Source organism: Drosophila yakuba, chromosome 2L, assembly GCF_016746365.2.
Source record: "Drosophila yakuba strain Tai18E2 chromosome 2L, Prin_Dyak_Tai18E2_2.1, whole genome shotgun sequence".
In the NCBI taxonomy this organism is placed as follows: Eukaryota; Metazoa; Arthropoda; class Insecta; order Diptera; family Drosophilidae; genus Drosophila; species Drosophila yakuba.
In genome coordinates this window covers 15,111,689-15,122,041 of record NC_052527.2, presented here as the reverse complement: position 1 = coordinate 15,122,041, position 10,353 = coordinate 15,111,689, and the positions used below count along the sequence as shown (strand labels likewise).

At 42.8% G+C, this 10,353-nt stretch overlaps 2 protein-coding genes across 4 annotated transcripts; both read left to right on the top strand.

The window, feature by feature from the left end:
* The first annotated feature begins 3,377 nt into the window (after positions 1–3,377).
* LOC6528273 (protamine-like protein 99C) lies at positions 3,378–6,086 on the top strand. The gene is made up of 3 exons (XM_002089290.4): positions 3,378–3,512; positions 5,293–5,945; positions 6,003–6,086. The coding sequence occupies exons 2-3, from the start codon at positions 5,352–5,354 to the stop codon at positions 6,060–6,062; spliced, it is 654 nt and encodes a 217-aa protein (XP_002089326.1). The 5' UTR covers positions 3,378–3,512; positions 5,293–5,351; the 3' UTR covers positions 6,063–6,086.
* A 2,789-nt stretch (positions 6,087–8,875) lies between these two features.
* On the top strand, positions 8,876–9,969 carry LOC6528272. 3 transcript variants are annotated; one of them, XM_039371128.2, is made up of 5 exons: positions 8,878–9,074; positions 9,131–9,227; positions 9,288–9,478; positions 9,538–9,729; positions 9,811–9,969. In XM_039371128.2, exons 1-5 carry the CDS (start codon positions 9,009–9,011, stop codon positions 9,841–9,843), a joined length of 579 nt encoding a protein of 192 aa, XP_039227062.1. In that variant the 5' UTR covers positions 8,878–9,008; the 3' UTR covers positions 9,844–9,969. The 3 variants fall into 3 exon arrangements, with proteins under 3 accessions (XP_039227063.1, XP_039227062.1, XP_002089325.2); XM_002089289.4 differs by having other exon boundaries at positions 8,880–9,074; positions 9,806–9,969; XM_039371129.1 differs by lacking the exon at positions 9,811–9,969 and having other exon boundaries at positions 8,876–9,074; positions 9,288–9,485; positions 9,538–9,630.
* The last annotated feature ends 384 nt before the right edge of the window (positions 9,970–10,353 follow it).

The following is a 10,353-nucleotide window of genomic DNA, read 5'->3' as shown; positions in this document are numbered from 1 at the left end:
ATATACAAAGATACATATTTTAATAAGACAGCCTTTTAGTTTTTGCTACGATCTGGGTATCCATTACGGAAATAAACAAAAGACATAAAGCCACATTACGCAAACAGTTTAAACAGTCTTTGCTACGATTATACCACTACATACGATACCAAATTGAAATTATAATTGTGTTAACCGCATTTCGAGTTCAATCTTATAATTTGTCCGATGCCTGTTTCTCTGATGATTATTTTCGTATGCTGATTTTATTGAAATAATTAAGCGCGGAAAATGCCGAAGGTGCGCAATTCATTGATGACCCAAAAGTGACACTTGCACATTCATTTGTAGCACTTTTATTCGATTTTTTTTTCGTTTTTTTTCGCGTGTGTGTGTGAGAGAGTTGGATTAAATTGCATTCTGTTCGAAACTGTCCGATGGCCAGTGCCTGCTTGCAATAAATTCGCTTAATGAAGTTTTAAAAAATACCAACTGCTTGTGGGCGATGTCAGCGCGATCCGCGTGTTATGCAGGAAATGCATTTAATGTAATTATTTCTTTAATTAAAATATTTAGCGCAACAGCAGGAGTAACAACAACAATGTCGCGGGGGCGCCGACGTTAACAATTTGCACAAAAGTCACGTCGTTGCTGTTATTATTGTTAATGTTGTTATAATGCCTCGAATCGACCATTCGGCTTAATTGAAACCATTAAAAATACCGTTGCAATCGGCAGAACGTTGCATACTTCTGAGGGCCACGTGATCAGAAACGAGTTTCATTAAGACAAAAATGCATACATACGATACATAAGCCCCATAAAGCATGAGATAATAAGCTGCCTATTACATAAAATATTCCTACAAGTAATTTCTTGGCCAGTTAAATGCAACTACTTGAAAATTCCACTTAAAACTTCAATTGCATCCTGACAAATATTCCTCTCCTGTGAAACCCCCATTCATTTCTCCAGTTGGACGAGTGCCAGGCAAAGGTTAATTTACTTGAAAAATTCCGGCATGCTTATTCTTAACAAATATGCAAGCAGTTGCTTAGCTTACTTTTCAGGGGAATTGAATTGGCTTTGGGTACAAAAGAAACAGGGATGGAGCGAAATGCCAATGTGGCACTAACAACTGCGCTGATTTATCTGCACAAATTGCCAACTGAAATTAATAAGAGAAATCAGTTTACCATTTCCTGTCGACGACTACAACAAGAAGTTTGAGGACGACAAAAATACTAGAAAAATGCCAACTAATAGTCCATTGTCGATGCTGTTTCCAGGGATTCTCGAGAATGGGTAGTGGAAATGAAGAGACATTCCAATAACTGTACAACATCCGGTTGCATACACATATATACACACACATATAATTCCGAACACAATGGCAAAATCGTTTCCATTTTCAATGGAAAAATATTTCTATTTCAACATGAAAATATTTTTAGCAGCCTTTTGTGTGGGATATCTAAACGACTCTTCACCTGACAACGACCAGATAAAAATTTCTGCTTCGGCAAGGAAAACTGATAAAAAATAAAATAAAAAAAAAAATAGCAGCAAAACCAAGAAAAATTCAATCTTAATCCAGTCGCTCGGCAGGACATTTTTTATAGACAGAAAAGTAACTAACAAGAGTAGAGCAACGACAAAAAAACAGGACCAAATGGAAACTGTGCACTTAGACCTTAGGTATGGCTTTGCTGAATGGAACCAGTGACGTATGCACTTGACTTGCACATTTGCGGTGGCAGAAAGCCTCTGGAACTCAATTCGAGCCACATCGCAAGCCAAATCCAAAGAAAAATAGTTATTGTTAGAGCCACGAGGACATCGCCAACGACGAAGGCAGTAAGTAGCTTTATTATGGGATTTTAAGTTATTACACCGGCAACCCCACGGAAAACGGGGGCATTCGGTGAGCGGGAAAACAGAATCCAGCAGCGATGATAATCGGGCGCCACTGCAAGCACTCACATATGCGACTCCTTGCACTTGAATCCAGGACTTGGCCCGTGTGATGACGCGATGACATGATGCCTTTTGGCCTACAGCCGAATTTGTCGGCATGATTTGGATGAAAATCATTTCGTCTTCCGTTCCTAACGTTTTGCAGCTTCCTTTTTTCTCTGCTATTTGTGCCGGATTGATTGATTGGATTCTTAAACTTTTAAAGTTGCGCTCTGATGGAAGCTGAAGAAATAAAGATCATCAGACAACTGTTTACAGTAAAATCCTAAACGGATTTGATGTAATTTAAAATTACTTTTATTTTAAGGATAAAATATATTAATACATAATAGGAATTGTTTATTTCCCCACCCAAATGTGCCCGTCCTTGTAAGCTAAATGTCGGCCTCCTGACAGTTTGTTTCAAAGATGCGAACAATGATACTTTTTATGTGTGCCCCTGCTTTGACCCAGTTAATAATTTAGTAGCGTAGCATTAGTCTACAATGAGTATACTGCCCGCCCCTGGGCACATCAGTTTGGGTGCCAGTATTTGACACTGAGGCTAATTTAATGGAAAATGTCCGAGTGGAGAACTTGAAATTTGTGTTTATCGCGGCACGCAATGGAAGCGTTTTCGCCGCGAGGCGGAAATAACAAAATATGAAACACAGGACCCGACTCATGTGGTTCATATTTTAGCTGACATATCTATTTATATGCAAATGCCACACCTCTTCAGCCACCTGGACTTTGAATACTCTCTCGGTGTGCGTGCCAATGCCAAAGCCGAAGCCAAAGCCGAGGAATTTTCCTTTGTTGTTTTGGCATTCCTGCAACAATAAATCACGGCACCTATGCTAAAGGCGCGGGGGTACGGCGGGGTGAAAACTAATAAATCTAAGGCCAATTAATTGACTTAACTGCTGCTGGCAAAGGCAGAGACCAAAGATGAACCGCCGGAAAAGAAAGCGGTAAAGCCAACGGCAGAGGCAAAGGCAACAGCAAAGGCAAAACTCCAAAGGGTCGCAATTTATGGCCGCACCATCAACTTGAGCCCGCACATAATAAATCATAACATTTTACAGATAATAGAAAACCTCACACATGTCCAAACAATCGCAATCCCCAAGACGTTTCGCCCAAAATTTCTTAGCCACACCGAGTTTGTTAGCCCGCCGGCCAGAAATTTTAATAAGCCGCAGAGTTTGGCACGAGCAATAGTGGGTATAAAAATTGTTTCACATAATTTATGCCACCTATGAGGAAAACTTAACACACCGCCAGCGGCAAAGGGGAAACATGGGGTCGTACCCAACTAACAGCAGGATGTTTCCCAGGATGCGTATCCGCCGGCGTCGCTTCGATCAAATCTAACTTTATTCCATCTAGTTGGCGTGGGTTTTGCCGTATAACGTCTCAACCTGGCAGTTTGCTCGTTTGAACACCAGTTCTTACTTGGAGTGGCACACAATCAGTTCGCATACAAAATTCTCCCAAAAATTTGTATCATATTTTTCAAACCTTTTTTTAAAATTAGTTGTGAGTTCGGTTTATATAAATAGTAACTTCAGTGGGTAAGTGAAATGAAACGGATTTCGATTTAATTTTACAAAATAACGTGTATTAGTCCAGAAAGCATGCCTTGACCTGCTAATCAGTTAAAATTTCCCTGTAAAAGTCTCTTGTGGGAAATTCAGTTCCCCAAAATTTGTTTAAATTAATGTCGACTGCAAGGTTGTGGGGCGTGTTGCACTGAAGTGTTGCAAGTCGAAGCGGAAACTCGGCGGCCACGCCTTTCTGGCGGCCCGCGTGTTTGTCTAGATGTCGGATGGATGTGGCCCTCCTATCTGGCTTTAAACTAATGCCGGGGGCAGTCCGTCGACAGCCAACCACCTTGCCACGCCCCACGCCTTGTAATGACGTCATTTACATGCTGCTACAACAAGGGCAACAAGGGCGGGCAATTAAATAAATCATAGTGCACGCGGAACGGCCGAAAGAAAGATCGAGTTAATCTGAAGTACAACTCTGCTTCTTTCTTTCGTTGCCAGAGTGGAATTGTAAATAAATTACACGTCCTGATTGATCAACTTTTTGCTCGTTGACAACCATAAAAGGGCAGTGGACAGGGGGCACACTGTCATTGTGGCCGAAAATGTCCAGGCAGCCGCTCGTAAACATAAATCCAAGTGACGCTAATTGTTTGTTGCAATTACTGCTGCAGTTGTTGCCACCGTTCAGTTACGTGTGCAGCCAAATGGGGCAACGAGTGGGGTTGAGGGCCAGGGGGTGGCGATTGGGTGGTGTAGGGACTTGTGTGTTTGCATGCAAATTTTGTTGCATCTGCAGTTGCTGCTGCTGCTTGTGCTGCTGCTGTTGACGCTGCAGCAACGGCAAACAATTACTCAAACATTGTTGCATCTGCTGCTGATGTTGCTGGCGTTCATCTCGTTGTGCGTGCTAAATGGCAACTACTCTGGCGGCTAATGATAATCACTCGACGCCCTCGGCTGCTGTCGGTTCCTACTTAGTTTTACCTGCCCGCGTTGGCTTTTATGGCCATTTTAGCACTTAATCAATCAGGGTATGCCATTATTAAAGGAAACTAATTCGAAGTTTAAAGAACCTCTTCTCGTTTAAACCCGGAGAATAATATGTAATATCCCAGTCACCTCCTGCTGTTTTTCGTATTGATCCGTATGATTAATTTTAAGTTCGAACGCAAAGCCCTAAATAGAGCGCTCCAGTAACTGGGAATTTTGTATTCCAACTGTTTGAACAGTTGAACAGACAATATGCAGGCAGTGCGGTGCGTTGGCACAGCTGGTCACAAATTGTAATTTGTGCACATCCATAACGATTTCTAATTAATATTTCGAATTAATATTTGTCAAGCCCAAAATATCAGCTGGTTGGCAAATTACTCAGATTTACCAGCAAACTTGGCTAATCTTGAATTATCTCTGTAAATAAATATACAGATATACAGAACCGCTGCGAATTTCCCTGACAATTAAATAACCAGTCCTAATACCCATTGGTCTTGGCTAAGAACCGCCACTTAGGCTCCCACACTTGGTGACTAAACGTCGGTTGTCGGGAGAGGCAGTTTGCAACTGATATTAATTATGGGCTTTGTTGCAGTGGCAACCGCATGTTGCCTGCAGTTCAGGTCTTCATCATGGTCAGCAGGGCTTGGGCTTTGCTTCTGGTTTCGGACTCGGGTTCCTCACTGATTAAGTGACTTCTCCAGGACGCAACTCGGCGGCTTCTGAGCCGACCCTCACATGCAGGGCATGCAAATTTAATAGCTGACATCGTAATAAATCCATACAACTCCCCATTTCTTTTCAGGATTTATGGAATTTTTCTATATCATTTCGAAGGCCTTTTACTAACAGACTTGTAATACAATGAGTTCAGACAAAGTAAACGAAAGCCAGAGCATGTGTAATGGATCGTGGGCAAAGAGCGGATTCTTAAACTACATGCGCGAGTTCCTTCAGCGAAACGGCGATATGGGTTGGATTGAGTTCGCTGAGCAGGGCGCCAAGTCCTGGAAGAATATGAGCGAGGAGGAAAAGAACCACTATCGCCACATGCCCGATGCTCAAATGGGCGTCATTTCCATGAGCATAGAAGATGAAAAGCCCAAAGCTCTCAGCGAAATGTGCAACCATCCAATGGGCCGTTCCATGCGCAAGTCCATGAAATCCTGTGCGAAGCCAAAGAAGTCCTGTACCAAACCGCGTCGAAAGGCCGCGTGTGCCAAGCCGCGGGCAGCGTGTGCGAAGCCCAGGCGATCCGCTTGTCCCACCAAGGAGAAGGACAAGTGTTCCAGGTCGAAGTGCAGCAGGCCGGGTCCAGTCACCAATAATGGCTATTTGAATTTTGTGCGAGCATTCCGCAAGAAGCACTGTGACCTCAAGCCCCAAGAATTGATCGCGCAGGCCGCTAAAGCCTGGTCCAAGCTACCCGAGGAAAAAAAGGATCGATACCGCCGCATGGTATGAATTTTATTTAAACATTCCTACTATGGTGATAATAAACTTGTATCTTTTTAGGCTTGCAAGGTCACCACTAGCGAGCGCCACAAGCGCCGTCGTATCTGCAACCCCTGCTAAGATCCTGAATCGTCAAGATTCAAACATCCTTTTTTCGGTTTCTTGCCATATTTTGTCTGCAAATTGTGGGTTTTGTTACAAATTCTAGTACGTCCATTTTGTAGGAATAAAATTTATTTTGGGAATATAAACAAATTAAAAAACGTTTGCTTTTTGATGTCGGGGAAACCCTTTTGAGTTTTCGATTCCTGCCGCTTGACATAGCACGTGTAGCTATTTGCCGTTGTTCCAGCTGCCCGGCGCAATTCCATTTATTATTCCACTATATGAGCTTTCGCACTTAACTTGCATGAATAGATAATGAGCTGTGCGCCGTGAAAATGGAAATGGAACGGGAAAACTGTGAGCGGCAAATGGGCACGGTAATGGGGGATTCGAAGGTATCGCTGTTCGCAGTTTGCAGTTGCGTGTCCTAAGCTTTTCCAGAGTTCTCTGAACCGGCGCCTGTTGTGAGACAGCTAAATTGAATTATTAATAACACGCAGTGCCCGCAATGTTATGGATGCCATAAACCCGTTTCTGCAGCTGTTCTCGCCGTATATGTAATGCACATTGTGGTTATGAGGAGACAACCTTGGGACAGTTGGAGAAAGTAAGAAACCAAAAGGCGAATGGAACGGACTAATCGCAGCACTTACGACCATAATTTGTCAATTTTCGAAACAATTCCCCAAGCTCGCATAAATTGTCTGGTGGCCTCCTGTCTCCCGTCTCCCGTCTCCGGTCTCCTTTTCCCTGTCGTTGGCTTTTGGCACCCATTACAGCTCATTTCTCTTACTCAGAGGGACATTGCGCGGTGAAAAATGAAAGTGAACCCGCAACAGTGACGAGCTGAGGCGGCCTTGTTTCGAAAAAAGGAAATAAAAGGCATTTAAATGCCGTTGTGTGCATAAATTACTCAGGAGCTGACATTTTCCCGCATAAATGTGTAAATGAGTCTCAGTTTTCGCCGTTCTGTTTTTCAGTTCTGATGCAAATGAAATTGAAATGAATGCAGAAATGGAGTTAAAAGAGCTTGGCTTTTTCGGTTATAACTTGTTGCGCCTGCTGATTGAAAATGCGGCTGATAAATGAATTTCAACGCTGGCCGCATTCTTATTTAAATTAAAATCATAAACTTTTATTTCTTATGAAATTTGAAATTATATTAAATACGTGCCACAAAGTACAGTCCCCAATCGAATAAATATAATGGACAATTTCGAAAAGCTATGGCAAATAAAAATTCACTTAGCTAACAAGAAAAGAAAATCAAATAAAAAACAAACACAGTGTGGTCCTTTGTTTTTGGCCAAAAAGGAAATGTTCGGAAATTACCGCCCCTTTGTGCATTTGGCCCCAAGATAACTGCCGGCCAAATGACACACATTAGGGCCAAGCCAAGGTAGTTTTTGTGGAAAGGAGGCTGATGCGGCTTATGTGTGCGAAATCAATTCAAGCTCGATTTACTTTGATGAAATGGTAAGTGTGTGCGGGTCTTGCCAGACGTACGTGACAGTTATTCTTAAAAGGCCCAAACGAACAAATTACTAAAAATAAAAGGTATAAAGGTATGTGCAATGTAAAAGGTGTGGCCCGAGAGTGCGTAGCTCCCGTTGCGAATTATAGAATATTGATCCGAAAATCGTTCAATTAATAACGCAAATCCTTTATGGTCAGTTACCAGGCACAGCAGAGCGTTAATTAATGCACTTGTCTGTTCCATCCTCCAATCGCCTTATCTCATCCTGCACTGCTCCCCTCCCGCCTGCCGCCTATGATTAATGCTTAATTAAGTTTGCAGCATTTAAAAAATGCCCGAATCGGTAGCCCTGGCAAAGGATTACATCATATTTAATCAGAGTCATTATTTATAATGATACCGCTTGCATGAGGCATTATAGTCAGTGCTCTCGAAATATGCCACAAGTTATCAAAAGCCCGAGGTAAGCGCCATATCATATAAGCGTTAATAAGTGAATTCCACGAGAGCTCCGATGACTGTTCTGGAAAGTAATTTCGTGGACATGGCAATGGAGATTTGGCGCTTTAAAGAATAAATCGTGGATATGTGTTACTCTCAATGTTAATATTTTATTTAAAGTTGTGGTTTCAAGATGTGTATTAAAAGTCTTTGAAGTTGATCACATTACACGCTTAAAATCATCCATTCGCTGGAGTGGGCCGAAGTGCAGTTGCCGCTCGAGTTGAAGTAAATTAATTAACAATGTTTATTGTTTGTTTAATATGCGAATATTGCCCTGCATTGCCATTGTGTGGCTATTGTTTTCGTAACTCTCATTGCTGTTGCTGTAGTTGTTCAAAAGTTGTTGCAGTTGTCGCTGCACTATCTGATGTTTGTGGCCGCTTTGCCTGACTGACAGTCAATTTGCAGCAGCACTTCAAATGTGCAGGAATGTTTTACAATATTTGCCCAGGCTGGAAATTTAAATTGCATTATTTTGCTTTGCACAGTCTTGGCTCTGATGTTTCATCTTCATCTGGCCCTTGGTATGGAATAATCTGTTAATTGGTAATTGTAAACCATTAGGCCTGCAGAATACCTGCGGCCGAACACTCTTAATTGTAGGCATAATATTTGAGGCGACTTCGAGAAAGAGATGTTGATGCATCTTGATGAATTGCGTGGCCAGAGATCCCGAGAGCAGAAGAGATAGAATTGAGAGGCTGGCCAAGATATCTCAAGGCTAAGGTATTTTGGTTTAATTCAAGCAGTACTAGTGTAATTTACCTTTTTCTGTGGGCAATGTATTTAACTAAGTTTACTAAAGACATTTGCTGTTTTCTTTTTCAAACTTATTATTTTGTTGGATAATCACAAGTTCGGGCTTTGGCTGCTAGAGCATTGAAATCATTTGATTTCAGTGTCTAGCTGACTAAATTTTGTTTTGGAAACCCGGTTCAAAATTGTTACAATTGTAGGGCTCAGTTATAAAGTCAGGTATAATGGCCGATTTCCATGAGCTTATTGTGACGTGCATTATTTTCCTCTACCAAATTACTTTGATTATCGTAAGCTAAGCGATACTTGTATATTTATATAATAATTAATTGCTTTTGCTGATTAGCGATCAATCCACCCCTTAAAGAAGGACGCTATGTTGCTTATTTTGCACAACTTTTTGCTCTACTACGTGATCAATATGTTCAAGCACTTGGCCCAGGGTACGTCGTTCCATACACTTTTGATTCACCTAGAGTCTTCTTAAACTTCTTGTTGGACAGCATCGATTAACTCGGACGGACCGGTGAACACATTCTACTACGTACCACTGGTGTATGAAGAAAGCATTGCTTCGGGACGCCATCAGAGTTGGCATGAGGTCCTTAGGACATCCACATGGCACTTCTTTGAGGTCCTTTTTAGGCATCATCTGGCCCTGCTGTTGCCATTTAATTTGGCTCTCCTGGTGCCCGTAAGAAGTGATTACCCCTTTGTCTTTGTGGTCGGCGCACTTCTTCGATTTCATTGCAGCGCTGCAAGTTGGCCTTCATTAGCACACTGGTTCTGTTGTCCAACTTCGTGCTGTTCGTCTGTTTCGCCTCAGCCATTTGTCAGCTCCTGTTGGTCCATGGCCACGCCCACAGCCTGCGCCTCCTCACAGTCCTGTGTTTGGGCCCCGTTTGCCAAGTGGTCCTGGTGTGCCGCCTGCTCGGGCGCATGTGGGTGAGTGCCTTCGAGTTAAATGTTTTGGAAGTGCAACCCCTTTCTTCCTTTCTTTAATGCGGCCGTCTTCCTTTAGCTCAGTCAGTGGATTCTTGTTTGAGGCATGAAATTTGATTTGCCGGCACTGATTGCTGGCCAAAAGCCACACCCCCATCCATCGTAATCAGCGCCACAGAAGTTTAGCAACAGCAGCAGGAGCAGGAGCAGCGGCAAATCAAAGCAATAAACCAACTGAACCCATCCGAAAATCACTTTCACTGCACAAACTGCCAAACTGCAGGCATTTATGACAGCCATGCGACGGGGGCGGTGGTGAGACGGGGGTCAAAATCGCATAACAAAATTGTTGCTGAAAAGTTGAACAAATATTGAGGTCAGCAGAATGTCGAGTAGAGGAGTCTCGAGCCTTATTGTTGCTGTTGCTGTTGCTGTTGGTGGTGGTTCAAACTGTTTGCTAGCCTTTGGCACAAACTCCCGACACACAGTCTGGGAGCCATGACTCTGACTGGGCGCTCTGAGCTCCACACGTTCCAGGCCTGAAGAGGGCCTCGGTTTGGCCGAAAAATATTCAATGAAAATCGGCAGTCGACAGTCGACATTCCCCCTCTTTCTCAATAATACGAA